Source organism: Pseudorasbora parva, chromosome 10 (assembly GCF_024679245.1).
Source record: "Pseudorasbora parva isolate DD20220531a chromosome 10, ASM2467924v1, whole genome shotgun sequence".
In the NCBI taxonomy this organism is placed as follows: Eukaryota; Metazoa; Chordata; class Actinopteri; order Cypriniformes; family Gobionidae; genus Pseudorasbora; species Pseudorasbora parva.
In genome coordinates, this window is record NC_090181.1 from 10,644,091 (window position 1) to 10,659,845 (window position 15,755).

Here is a 15,755-nt window from a genome sequence, read left to right on the forward strand (position 1 = left end):
TTTCATTTTAATCTACCTTAATGTATTCAAATGGGCTGTGATTATAGTTTTGGATAGCATTTAAAGGCACTGTTATTGTGTTTTGCATATAAGATGTATTTAATGCACAAGATGGCTTAAAATGTTGCAGGATATTTTCGATTGGAGACTCATTACTTTCCCAAACCTCCCTTCTGCCTCCCAACTATGGCCTCTCTAGCTGAACAATAATAACTTATTGAGAATGGCATGCTGTGTTTAAAGGGAGATGGTATGCAGTTTTATACTGTGCACAGTACTATATGGACATGGACTATATATTTGCCGAAATGTGCAGCATACAAACCCACCACAATGCACTGAATACTGAATCCCACAATGCAATGTGCTCAGCTTGACTTTACATTTCCAGAGTGATGATGAATGAACTGGAAACTCACCATTACATAAAAGATTTTTTTTTTCCAGCGGGGGAGCCCGGTGCACAAAATGAAACCGACATCACTGAATCATCACTTCATGGGGGTGGGGGAACATTTGGCAACAGCTGAAGTGTGTGTGTGTGTGTGTGTGTGTGTGTGTGTGTGTGCGTGCGTGCGTGCGTGCGTGCGTGCGTGTGTGTGTGTGTGTGTGTGCGTGTGTGCGTGTGTGCGTGTGTGCGTGTGTGTGTGTGCGTGTGTGTTTTACAATATTTTATTTATTATTTAGCACTAAAATGTTTGTATTGTTATTGTTGGTACACTTTTCATGTCAATAACGTATTTTAAATGGAAGTTGAAATAGAAAAAAGAAAAACACACACAAACATTATGTTTTCATGTTTTATGGGGACTTTCCATAGACCTAATGATTTTTATACTGTGCAAACTATTCTACTTTGCATTAAAAAAAAATCACTTAATATGATTTAGCTTTACAAGCTGTTTTCTTTTGACCAAAAAATGTTTTTGTGGGAAGATTTTCACACACACACACACACACACACACACACACACACACACACACACACACACACACACACACACACACACACACACACACACACACACACACACACACACACACGTGTCTGAGTCACTATCTTTGTGGGGACGCTCATATAGATGTAATGGTTTTTATCGTGTACAAACTGTATATTCTCTCCCCTTACACTAACGCTACCCCTAAACCTGCCTATCACACAAAACTTTCTGCATTTTTACATTTTCAAAAAAAACTCATTCTGTATGATTTATAAGCTTGTTTCCACATGAGGACTTCAATTAAGCGCCGCACAGTGAGTCCCCATGGGTCTGTGTGCATTCAGGTTGAAGTCCCCATCAGGATAGAAAAGCATAAACACACATACAACACCACTACAAGTTAGAAGAAGAATCAAATGTATTTGGTCTCCTTTTATATACATACAATCGCCAAAGCCCTTTAAAGCTTCACATCTATCTTTTGATCAGTGTGCTGTATTTGTTTGTGCTTTTGCATGCAGCCTTCAGGAACAGAATGTACAGAAATAGTGTTACCATTGCAATATGTGGTAAATGCTGTGTTACCCTATCACATTCAATTCAGATTGAAAGGTCACAAATTGGGTATTCTTTCAGATTCAGGCAGTCTAGGACACGCTGACTGAGTAACAACGCACATGTGTAAAAACTTTTAGCACAGAACCTTTAGGAAGGGAGAAAAGTGGTGCACCGTGTTTTTTTTCTTTTCTTTTTTTTCTTTTACATCTGCCTTATTTTTTGGTCAAAAAATGAGAGCAGTATCCCAGATAGCAATATTGTGTCAGCCCAGATTTGGTCCACATCTGGCACATGTGTAATGATGATCTGGCCCACATGCTAAAGTGGGATGATGCCATCGTCAGGCTTTTTCATGATGATAATAGGTTTAGTGAAGCTGAGATGAGTCCATTTTGTGGCTCAGATAAGGTCAGTTCTGGTTTATATATTTGCTCTTGGCTGACATGTGGCATTGCAATGGCCTGGCAAGGAGGGGACCATCATTCCACGCAACATGTGGGCCAGATCATCATTCCACGTGTGTCAGATGTAGGCCGGTTCTGGGCTGACACAATGTTGCGATCTGGGTCCTTAAAGGGTTAGTTCACCCCAAAATGAAATTGATGTCATTAATGACCCTAATGTCGTTCCACACCCCTAAGACCTCCGTTCATCTTCAGACACAGTTTAAGATATTTTATATTTAGTCCGAGAGCGTATCTAAGTGTAGGCACACTATACTGCCCATGTCCAGAAAGGGAATAAAAACATCATCAAAGTAGTCCATATGAGACATCAGTTGGTTAATTAGAATCACTTGAAGCATCGAAAATACATTTTGGTCCAAAAATAACAAAAACTACGACTTTATTCCGCAAACTGCTGAAATCACATGACATTGGCGAATCATCTGAATCATCGATCGATTCACTGATTCACAACCTTTTGAAACTTTATTTGAGGTTTGAATGCAAACAAGGAAGAGAAGACAATGCTGAATTAAGTTTTAGTTTTTGTTATTTTTGGACAAAATTTTTATTTTCGATGCTTCAAGAGATTCTAATTAACTAACTGATGTCTCATATGGACTTTGATGATGTTTTTATTCCCTTTCTGAAAAGGACAGTAAAGTGGGCATTGACTGCATATGCTCTGGGACTAAAAATATCTTAAACTGTGTGTGAAGATGAACGGAGGTCTTATGGGTGTGGAACGACATTAGGGTGAGTCATTAATGACATCAGTTTCATTTGTGAACATGTGAACAAATCCTTTAAAAACATCATGACTGTTACTTAATTTTTAGATTCAACCCAAACATGTTCATGACTCATTGTTTGATTGGATTGCCAAATATATATTTTTTTGCACATGCAGGATTAGATCCAAAAAGGCAAAAAACAAAAAACAACAAAAAAAGCACCTTTATTTTTTGAGCAATTAACTAATAGTGTTTACCGGAAGAAAAAAAATGCAGCACTGAGGTCATGTGACAACACTATTCTTATATTGTGCAGTATGCAGCAGGTTGCTATACTGTCAAAACATACAGAACTAAATTATATATAATAATACATTTTCTAATGCCTTTATGCCTACTACATCCATTATAGACTAATTTGTCAGTTAGCTCTTGTTACACTCTAGTAACTTGGGGAGTGCCTCAGTACACACTGAATGCTCACACACACAATGGTGATTTGATAGCTCATAAATCTGCAGGGTTTGAACTCTGTTAAACTAGCACTACCAGCAGCCATATCACCCTGTAGCCCAAGACTGGTTTCCCACTGAAGCTAAGCGGGGCTGAGCCTGGTCAGTACCTGGATGGGAGACCAACTGGGAAAACCATAGCTGCTGGTAGAGGTGTTAGTGAGGCCAGCAGGGGGCGCTCTCCCTGTGGTCTGTGTGGGTCCTAACACCCCAGTGTAGCGATGGGGACACTATACTGTCAAAGAGCACCGTCTTTCGGATCAGACGTTAAACCGAGGTCCCGACTCTCTGTGGTCATTAAAAATCCCAGGATGTCCTTCGATAAAGATTAGGGGTGTAACCCCAGCATCCTGGCCAAATTTGCCCATTGGCCCCTGTCTATCATGGCCTCCTAATATTCTCCATATCCTGATCCCCATATCCTCCTCTCTACCATAAGCTGGTGTGTGGTGAGCGTTCTGGCGCAATATGGCTGCCGTCGCATCATCCAGGAGGGTGCTGCACATTTGCTATATAAATGTTACAAATTACTGTATGCTGCCAAACAAGACAAGAGACCCATTGCATTTAAGAAAGACTGCTAAAGCTGTATAATGCAAATATTAGGTATTTATGCATTTGGAATATTAACATCAATACTATTAACACACCACATGCTAAATTTCTTTCAAATAAAGCAGGGTTAGTGTGCATGTTCAATTATGTCACTCATAACTGTCATTAAGATGTTGATGCAGTCCAGTGATTATTCTGCCCACAGCAGCTTCTTGGCTCCCGCAGTCTGTTGCATGCTTGTTTCACGCCCACACACACCTCCTACTGATAGTCCAACAATTCACATGCACGCATGGGTGTGTGTGATGTAGTGTGGGTGGGAGGCGGGCGGACATCCTGTTGAATAGTTTCTGTGTGTGTGTGAAGATGGAGGAAGACACACAGAAATACAATAAAGCGAGCATATGCAAGACAATTGTATGTATTTTTGCGTGAATGGTCCAGGGTTTTTATTGTGGCATGTCTTGATATATTGTGCACATCTGCAATGTAATGTGTTAAGTATGAGTCATCTTCTCCTGAAGCCTGAGTGTGATCCAGACAGGGACTCCCCGGGGTCGTTGAGGGTGAAGCGATGCAGCCCTTTGGCTTGAAATCAGATCAACAGCACCAAGCACACAGACAATTACCCATGGTTGGAGGAAGTGCAGGTAATTCCTAGGCAGGTTTTAAGGTCAAATAAATGGCACATAACAGCAGCGTAGGGATGTAAAATCACTGCACAAAATAGCGTCAGAAATGCTGTGTAATGTTTAAAGAGGTCATTAGATGGGTTGTTTCATTATATACATTTTTTTTCACTTAGAGGTTCACTTATAATCTTAATAAAGGTTTTGCAAAAAAACAAAAACAACCACAAAAAAAACACACACACACAAAAAACCCAAATACATCTATACATTGCCTAACACATTTTTGGGATTTAAAGGTGCTGTATGTAAGTTTTTGTCTGTACTAAAGCACAAAATATCATTTGAAGAGATTTAGGAAAGATGCTAAGGTCACATACTTGTTTCTCTGAAAATACAGTTTTACAGTTGCAGTTTTTCTACTTTGAAATGTGCGGTCTGTGTCAGAAGCTCTGCTTTTGTCCGTGTGATAATGCACAAACGCACATTGCCAGTTTACCCAATAGTATTTCGACACCACAGGTTGCCATTTGTTGGAAAACACAGCATATTGCTTCCATGGAAGCCAGCAAACACACTGGGTCAGAGATCGCAGATTCTACCCGACCTAAAAGCCTCGGTATCCATTGTCAATTGGGCTCGTTCCTGTTGACTGTGTCCTCAAACTGGCAACCCGAGTCTGAGGAGGAGGGGCGGGGGCGGGGCAAACAATATTTAAAGGGGTGATGAATTGAGGAATCAACTTTCCCTTGAGCTTTTGATATATCAAAGGTCATGGTAATATAAGAATATCCGGTAAGTTTCAGAGCTGAAAACTTCCTTGTTAGTCAAAGAAAAGCTTTTATAGACACCAGGCCCAGAAAACGGTCCTGTGCTTTATACTGACGTCAGTGCGCAACGAAACACACACCTCTACAGCACGTCTAATCCAGTACCCGAACGTGTATGTGTGTGCGTGCGGTTCGCGCTTTTTTTTTTTTCTCGTCTTATATCTTGCGGGCTATGTGTAATATAAAAATAGTCCAATCAATCGCATGCCGATAAGAAATAAAACATTGTGTTTGTTTGATAAAGACGATTACGAGCCCTGATCGAAAAAAATCATTCTGGTTGCCGCTTCTCCCTCACTCTCTCCTCTCCATCATGTGGACTGACGGCGGAGCTTAAGCTCACTAAATATGCAAATATTATCCAATCCTAGTCGTGGGCGTTTACTTCTAAGTCTCCAGTGCTGCATGTCCATCAGAACCCAACGTTTTGGAGAAAGCCTCAAAACCAGTGTAGAAAATAGCCTATTACTTATTAGTTATGATGTTTTTGAATGTAAAAACCACTCAAACGTCATTAGTTTACCCCAGACAACAGTATATATATATATATATATATATATATATATATATATATATATATATATATATATATATATATATATAAAGCAAGCTAGACCCACATCAAGATGTTTGGTCTGGAAACTCACCGTTGACAGGGCTCAATCCGAGGGAAGGGATAAACGGTTGTCTTTCAAACTCCCTCTGCACGCGATAGGATAGCGCTACCACCAACCAGAGCAACAAAGGTGAAGCAGAGCTCGTTGACAGATTAAAATTTCACTGTATCCGGTCGGCAAAACTCAGAACACATCTTCCCTTCTTAAGAATGACTTCAGTGCCGTTCTTTGTTCTAGAAAGTCTTCCAGACGCCAAGTCTTCCAGAGTCGCGGTCAAAGCTGATTCGAAAGACCGGCGTTCGCCAGTTTCTGTGTTTACAAGAAGCACGCAAGCGCAACTCGGCCGTCACTATGTTAAGCCCTGCCCACTGACTCTATACACGATGTGATTGGCCCGACCAGAGTTTGGCGTTTACAGCTCAGAAGTAAATTGACAGTTGTTAGACGACACTCGCGGGCAGATTAGATTTGCTGCCGCTAGGGTGCGTCTAGATTTCTAGGCTAAGCCAGTTCATGACACCTTTAAAATTTGGAGTGCAGTACCCATTTCAACCACTAGCTGTCATTCTTACATACGCCACCTTTAAATAGACAAATGAATCAATGACTGGATCATTATTGGAGTGATTATCATGTTTCTAGCATGTTATTTGTTTTGTATGTTTGGCATTTTGGCAACAGTTCTTCTAACTTGATGGAGTGTGTAGCTTTTCATTTCTTAAATAACCATGTAGGAAGAAACGTCATGGCCATATTTCTGGATGACAATGTCAAGATTCGTCATGCTCAAACTGTGAATGGTTGGGAGGCAGCATGAAGAACCCTTTTCACACATGAATTGGCACCTCTGAGTCCAGACCTTAAATTCATTGAGAGTCATTGGGATGTGCAGGAGGAGTGCTGGACTCTTGCATTGTCAATAGAAGATCTTGAGCAAAAATGTATGCGCCTCTTGATGGAAATAACATCACAGCATTTATTAGGTGCCAATTCATGTCTAAAAATGATTCATCATGCTTAAACTTTTCATCGATGTCTCGCTCAGGAGGCAGTCATATTCAAATGATTTTGTCCATTTTGACATAACCAATCACACAGTATTCAAACAAGCGCTTTTAAAGGTTTAATACATAAATAATTTGTTCACGAGGAGGATGTTTTGAGGAAGCTATGGCACTTGGTGTTCTATTAGTAAAAGTCCTCTTATATGTCAAAAGATCAAGACCTGTTTAATTAAATCTTTAATTAAACAGGAATTCATCTTGAAGTTTTATACACCCATAGACTAGGGTCTGGGGACCACATGTGGAAATGTTTAAAGAAAAAGAGTCAAATTAAAATTAATATAAACAACCCATTAAGATTATATAAAAAAAGAAATAACTAATAAATGACTAAATAAATAAATAAGTTAATGAAAAATGTAAATACATGTAAAAAAAAAGAGTAAATAAATGAATGAAATAACAAGACATTTGATATATATATACTTAATAGAAACTACATATTTTTCCACCTACTTTTGGATATGACTGACAGCTGCATCATTATTTATTTATATTTAAAAACCTGTGCTGCATTTCAGATTGCTTTTAGCTTCATAATTAATTTGATTCATTTCAGGGCAACAAATGTGATTATTTAAATGGGGAATAAAACAAACAATACTCTCTAGAGGGTTCTGGCTGGCCAGGTTTTTTCGCAAGGCTTTGCATCAACATCAATTGCACACCAGACCAAATGAGCTGTAATTATCTGCAGTGTGCGATATATCACCGGCATCTAGGTGGCATTATTGAGCACTAATCCACTAATATCATTATAGTAATAAAAAACAAAAACACACACACAGATTTGGAGCTAAGAAACCTTTTGTTCTTAATGTTTAATGCTCATACAAAGACTCTCACACTTCTCTTATATATGTATTTTTTCCCAATATGGAAATTGTGTATGTTTATATAAATGGTATGCAATGTACTATTTTATATAAGCAAAAATATATACCTCAATCTGAATTCATTCAGCTTCTACTGCCTGTATGCATCTAGTATTTCAGCAGTGCATTTTAATCTTTCTTTTCTGCACTTCATTCAAGGTCAAACTGGATGAATTGTAAAAGACTTGGCGCTGTGAAACAGCTTTGGAAAGGAACTAGAAATACCAAACCAACCAAATAAAAAATAATTCCTGCATTAAGTATGTGGGTTTCAGATTTATTTTTATTCTTTAAAAAACCTTTGGATGCCTGCTGGTGTGTTTAGAGGCTCTTGCAAGCTCTTTAGACTAAATAATAGGGAGAACCACCTTGCTCAGAAAGTCATGGTGCTCACACTGCATTAGAACCACTTGCTGTCCTAGCAGACCCTTTGATTCCAAGAGGCTTACAGTACAGTAATTGTGGGAACAGGCTGGCAGGCAGATTGCCAGGTCCTCGATGGCCCAGTCAACAGCAACAGTAAAGAGTATTTAAGACAGTGGTACAGCTGAGCAAGTGCATCTGATAGTGGCGTACATAATAGCTGTTTGTACTGCTGCATAGTGCAGAATACACACACACACACACACACACACACACACACACACACACACACACACACACACACACACACACACACACACACACACACACACAACAGAGGGTAACAAAAGTGTTTGTAATATCTATTATTTATTTTTGTGCAAAAGATTGATAGACAATTAACTTTATGTCTGCACTAAGGATTGTTGCATGTCTTTCATTGAGGTCTTCATGATGCCTTTTAAAAATGTCACAGATTAGCCTGACATAGCCCTACATTATCATTATTGTATTTGAGTGCCATTAAAAACATTTTGTGCTTTGTGCTATCATTTGACTCAATGAAACACCCTCACCATGCACACTCCATATCCACCCACTACCATCTCATAAAGACAACCATTCATGCACTGTTTTACTCTGGCAACAGATTCACCGGCACGCTGGCAGATGGTCTGTGGTTGCCAGTGGTAACCACTCTCAGCGAGAAGCAACAGTTGCTCTTCTCTGCTTCCTTTGAGAGAATAAAAAGTCAAGAGGTATTGGCATATCGCTGCCTTGCAACAAAATGGGCAAGCTTACAAGACAATACAGACCAGCAATCCCTGGCGTGATGAAAAGGAAACTGTGCCAGTACTGGGGAATACTTTGTTACATCGATCTCTACTTTTCTTGATAGTATTTGAGGAAAAACTGCTCAATATGCACTATGATTATTTGGCCAGTCAAATGCAACTGAAATGCATTGTTATGTCACTGTTGGAGAGTAGAGGGTTTTTTTTGAGAAGCAAAACTGTTTTATGGATCAAAAAACACTACAATATTATACATTTTCCCTGACAAACTTCAATCAAACTGTCGGCTGTTTTTAGAACCAGCGATATTCAGTTCATTAAAGGTGATTCTCTACAGAAACATTTTTGGTTATGCTGGTTGAAAGTCTCCTCATATCCTGATAGCGCTCACTGTGTTAAGCGTTCTAAATGTATTTTTTTTATAAATATGGCAATAAGGCGTAAAAGCCATAAAATGTTTGTTCAATCATTGCATTGGTTTGAATGAGATGATAGCATGTGTTCCCTGCCAGTCAATGTGTGTTAGCATACCACTGCGAAACCTGTTCACGCAGACATCACACGTCATCAGGCCGTTCACATACGCTGTGCAGACAAACAGTTGTTTAAGTTCCTTATTATAGTATAAAAAAGAATGAAATAACGACTTATATAGCGATGGACGATTTCAAAACACTGCTTCGTAAAGCTTTGAACTGTTATGAATCAGTGTATCGAATCAGCAGTTCAGATCGCCGAAGTCACTTGATTTTAGCAGTTTGGCAGTTTGACACACATCGATGAATTGATACGCGAATCATTAAGCTCCGAAGCTTCAGGAAGTGGTGGTTTGAAATCGGCTATCACTATATAAGTCATTATTTGGGGAAGGGGGGGTTTGCAAACAAAAACTATTCTCGCCGCATTAGAAAATGACTGTAGAGCCACTGTAGTGAGATGGGCTTTGTAACGACATCTTTAGTGCCTTTGTGGGTCTTGAGAGAGGAAATTACATTGGTGTCAATAGAGGTCTGTCTGAGCCATCGGATTTCAACATAACAATCTTCATTTGTGATGACGTTTAATCTCCTCGACAGTCTCTGTAGTCCCATTTAGCCATTTGTTAGCAACCGCCTTTTTCAAGACATAGCAGCTTCAAAAAAAATCATGAGTGAGATAATACTGATGTATTTTATGTCTTAGAATAAAACGTGAACGTGTCATAAGCTTGTGTTTACCATTATTTCAGCCATTTAACCAAATTCCCATTTAATAAAACCCAATGATTACGCAATGAGTGAACTGGAAGTGCTAGACTGCTAACTCACTTCCGCAAAGTGATGTAATATACCAGCACTACTCTATTGGGATAGACCATTTGAAATCTTGATGGAAGGACAAGTCATCCAAACACACACACACACACACACACACACCCACACACACACACACACACACACACACACACAGAGTATTTTTTGTTTTGGTGAATTGGTGGCTAATTCATTTGAATTTGTATAATCACATTCAAACTTCTTTTTGTATGATCTGCTTTTTGAGTGGGGATACTTTTTCAATAAAAAAATGTTTCCAGTATCCAAATTTGAATGAGGAATAACACATTTTATAAAATAAAATGCACAAAATTAATAAATAAAATAAATGTATACATATAAAAATCTAAAGTATTGTATCTATCAGATGAAGTTTGTGAAGATCAGAGTATAGAGAAAGTATATAGCATAAAATATATTAGCAGAATGCAAGGAGAGGAAAAAGAAAAGCAGCAGCAGAAGAAGCCCTGAGTCATCTGAAACTAAACATTTTATATGACTGTAACAGGAAGGGACTAGGGAAAGAACCTATTGAAGTTCTTTGCTCTTGCAATCATTTAATGATGCAGTCAAGATATCAAATGTACCCTGGCAGGTCTTATTAGGTCACCATGGTTCTTATAAGGCACACGGAATAAGTTAATAAGCAACTGTGGTTTTAACACCTTTAAGACCTTTAAGAGAATATCACAGATCTTGCATTATTTCAGACACATCGCATAATTAATTCTTAAAGAAAACATCTACTCCATTTTACCGCACAGAAGAGACAAAAGATATTACATTTGAAAATAATCAGACATATAATCACTGTATATTGTACAATATGTAAATGGTTAAAAAATCAATAACATGTAAAATAAATCAACTTTATTGATTGATTGGAATTTATTGATTATGGTGAATAAATAATTGCATAGCATAGCATCAATAACTAGAATTAATAAAGAAAATTTTAATATTCATTTAAAGGAAAAATAATAAAATAAAAGACAAGACAATAAAAATAATGAAATTAATATATTTTGAATATGAAAAAAATATCATATTTCGGATATACAACTTTTTGCCTGCTTTTTTATGATCTACTTTAAAGTATGCATATTTTATAAGAATGCACCCTAATCAAAAGCCCTTGAACTACCAAATGCACCAATGCATTGGATTACCTACCATGTATTTTGAAAATTAACTATAGAGGTATTCTTTGAAGTAAATACCTTTTTACATTAATATAGGCTACTGGCTATATACCGTGTATGATGTGTCAATGTAGGCTAAATACAATAAGGCTGCATCCGAAATCACATACTTCCATACTTTATAGTATAGGCTAGGTGAAAAACAATATGTGACGAGTAAAATGCTCAAATTTACAGTATTCATAAAAGAGCAGGCAAAAAGTACTCGGATGACCTCATTTGTCCTGTGAGATTCTGATGTGTGTGGCCTGGTTTTACAGAAACAGCTTAGAATAAGCCAGGATTAGATCCTTAGTTCAATTATATTAAATAACTATACTAATAACTAACAATTAACTATATAACCTATGTGTGTGCACTATGTAACCCTCTAGCCGCGCGGTTAAAAAATGCGTCTCGCGGAAGAATTGTTTAGGTTGTGGTTTTGCTCTGCTCCACTCTGAGGATGAATGTGCACAACGGTGCTCAAAGCAGAGCAAATGTTTAATCAAACAACGTTTTTTCGTGTTTACAATCGGTGATTTCCCAGAGGTTTTACGTTTTAAATGACCCGTGGTTATTTTTTCTCGTTTATTGGCCGACAAACGTCACGCTGCCAGTAGCCGGAGCTACTTTTCGGTGTATACGTAACGCGCGCATGCGAATGACGTAAGCTACATATGCAATTTCCCGCAAAAACCGCCCCAACATCTCTAAAAAAAATTTTTTTTTATAGGTTTATCAACATGTATTGGGTAAAATATAGATATGGTTTCGAAGATTGATTTTTCTTAGCACTGTTTTTAGTAGCCCAATACCATTTTATTTTTGTTTGTTTTTTATTTTTAAGGTAGGCTAAGGTAAATGTAGTAAACTTCATTTCACAGATCCAGGTTGTGTAGAGACGTCCATGCGTCTGAAAGCTTGCAGTATTATTTAATGTCCAGAGAGGGGCGTCAGTAAATGAGTAGGAGAAAGGGGCTGGACGAGAACTGTCTTGATCGGCTGAAGCTCGTGCGCTTTTACTCTGTGGATTCGGTTCAGAGCGGAACACATGACAGCATCGGCTCCTCTTTATGCGTCTCTGTGCACACCGATAGTCAGTGTCAGGAGACACTTGCCACTGCATTGCAAAAAAACATCTTTTATCTAATTTCCTCGCAGGAGAGGCGTTTTATCGCTGCAGACGCACAGCGCATGTTCCTCTAAACCCGAGTCCACCTGTGTGTATGTGTGAGTGGGAGAGATTTATTCATTTCCAGGAACGGGGCTGTGCAACTCTTCTTCCTCACAGGACCGCGAGGAGAATCCCTCAACCTCATCTATACGGGAATAACAGCTCTGATTTTTCTACGGCGTGATTATTATGCGCGTCCTGTGCGGATTGTAAGAGAGGAACTTAGTCGCCCGTTTGCTCCGGATCCAAAGGGACTGATCTGCTCGTTCCTGCAGGGAATACACGGGCTCGGAAGAAATTCCCGTCCAAATTTGAGTACTTGGGAGAGACAGAAGGAGCGCGCACAATGCCACTTGCTCAACTGGCAGAACCATGGCCCAAAATGGAGCTGGTGCAGTTGGAGACGGAGGTGAGAGATGGTGAAATCAAAGCACTAAAATGAACCGATTTAATGTCTCGTCAAGGTTACTTTATCCGTGGCAGAGGTCCACGTGTTTGTCATGTGGAGTTCATGAGAATTACAGCAATCGTATAGAAATGTGAAACTTTATAATGAGATGTAAAATCCCTAAACACTGGTGCAGAGTTCTGCAGGTATTTGCAAACTCTACTCAGTGTTCCTTTGGAGCGCGAGCATGACGCGCGGCGCTGAAGTAGCGCAGGTGAGATGTTTTGTAACACTGGGTCATTCCACGAAAAGGTGGATACTGGCTAGATCAATATTTGCCAATAACTTTTACTATAACATATAATAGACATATAGCATACCATAACACAAGCAAAAATCCAGGAACTTTGTTTGTGGATGCTTTAATTGGAAGCATGTTTTTTCTGGTCCTTATACTGTATGCCCATCTTCCGCTTGCTTAATGAGTACATATGCACATTTTGATTTTGGAAACAACAACAACAACAACAACAACAACCCCAAAATATACAACAATATATTGAGAAAATAAAAGCTTTTTATAGTTTCATCCCAGGTTATGCATCAGAAATGATCATAACTGTTATTAAAATAATTTATAATTAATTTAAAAACAATTCTTTCAAGATTAATGGACAAGTGTCTTTGTATTTTGTTTATCGTTTTACCCTAATATTTCGCTATAAATATTAATAACCCTGTTAGAGTGAGTTTGCACAGTGAACCACAGAATATGAATACAGAAATATTGCCATTAAATTCACCTTGGGCACTAGTCTAAGAGTATAAATGAACTGTAAAATTGTCAAGCCTGTTATTATAACCGCTGATTCCACAGACAACGCTTAAACCGATATTTCACCCAAAAATGAATAATTACCCCATGATTTACTCATCCTCAAGCCATCCAGACTTCTTTTTTTTTTCAGATGAATACAATCAGGGTTATATTAAAAAATATCATTGCTCTTCCAAGCTTTATAATGGCAGTGAATGGGGGTTGAGATTTTGAAGTCCAAAAAAGTGTATCCGTCCATCATAAAAGTAATCCATATGACTCCAGAGAGTTAATAAAGGCCGTTTGTGGAAGACAAATATCCATATTTAAAACTTTATAAACTAAAATAACTAGCTTCCGACAGACGGTCGTATGCTTCGATATATGGCGAAAGAGTAACCTCTGACCTGATTTATGATGTATTCATGAACGCGCAAGCGCCGAGGATGGAGCAAAACTATGATCACAAATTGGAAGTCTAAAAGGAGAATTTTTAAAGAGAAATGTCAGTGGAGCTTGAGTTTGTTGCCCAGCCCTATTTGTTTTAACTGCGAGAGGCGTCAAAGCTTATGTTACTCCTACATTTGAGTTCATATGTCGCGTCAGTGGTTAGTCTTTTGGTTTAAGTCGACTTGCATACCAGAAGCTAGTTTTTTATCTTTAAAGGTTTAAATATGGATATTCTTCTTACAAAAACCCACTGCTTTGCTTCAGAAGGCATTTATTAACCCTCTGGAGCCGTGTGGACTACTTTTAATCCACTGCCATTATAAAGCTTGGAATAGAAATGGTATTTTTTAATGTAACACGATTATATGCATGTGAAAGAAGAAAGTCATACACACCTAGGCTGGCTTGAGGATGGGTAAATCATGGGATCATTTTTTATTTTCGGGTAAACTAGCTTAGTCCCAGATTAAAATGCATTATTGAGCTGTTTTAACTGAAAACGACTTGCACTGACAACTCCTCAAATATGTCAGTTCCATTGTTTTGACTCAAAATGCACGCCACCAGTAATGTATTTCTAAGCCACATTTATAAGAGCTTCTTAAATCTCCTAATCAAACTAAGACCTAATCCTGGCTTAAGGTTAGCTGGAGGTTATATAATAAAACTCCATGAAATTAGAAAATGACAAAAAATCTTGTAGCCTTTTCAAAATGGAATGAACTCCAATTTCATGGAATGACTCTGCAGCTTGTATCTTCTTTAAACTCTAGTGGAAGAAGATTCGATTTCTTACGTTCTGCTCAGTGAACTGACTGTTTCTCCCTGTTTTTTGCCATGCCGTCTTCTCTGGGGTACATGTGAAAAGTCAAATAAATAATTCAGCAGTCTAACGTCATACGAAGCATAGTTATGTTTTGTGTAGCCAGACTGTTAAATTGTGTTAAATGGGACAAAACTGTTGATTTATTTGTATTTTACTCCTTTAGAATGCATCCCAGTGAATCCCAATAACAGCTACTGTACATGTTTGGTCGCTGGTCTGTAGTATAAGCTGGTCTCCTGTCATGCTTAGCGTTCATAAAGTGAGAAGATTTTTATTTCTTCAAAAGATTTTAAAAGTTGTTTTAAAAGATTAAAAATGGGTTTTTGACCATTTTCACAAAAATTGAATAGCCCATAGAATATTTTGTTTTCTAAATATTTGTCCACATTTCATTCAGTAACATTAGATAGTTTTAATTTATATGATGTTTAATGCTGATGATCATCGCGTTATTTTGCATATGCATCTGCTTTCATACAATCGATTGTTTTACTGTGTCTTTCTCACATGTGTTTAGATGAGGAGATTATGTACTTATTCAGAAGATGTGTAATAGTGCCTCCTATCGTCTAACAACGAAAACAAGGAAACCCGAAAAATTCTGTGTTTGGCGGGGAAGCATTTTCTCAGAAATAACAGAACATTCTGTGTTTGGCGGGGAAAGATTTAATGTTTTTAACTTTAA

The 15,755-nt window shown here is 38.2% G+C and overlaps 1 protein-coding gene across 1 annotated transcript in view; it reads left to right on the forward strand.

The window, feature by feature from the left end:
- The first annotated feature begins 12,371 nt into the window (after positions 1-12,371).
- The window catches only part of rps6ka1 (ribosomal protein S6 kinase a, polypeptide 1), an 85,650-nt gene continuing 82,266 nt past the window's right edge, over positions 12,372-15,755 (forward strand). Inside the window, exon 1 of the mRNA XM_067455150.1 lies at positions 12,372-12,998. Coding sequence (XP_067311251.1) covers positions 12,936-12,998 — 63 coding nt within the window. The 5' untranslated portion in view covers positions 12,372-12,935. The remainder of the gene's footprint in view (positions 12,999-15,755) is intronic.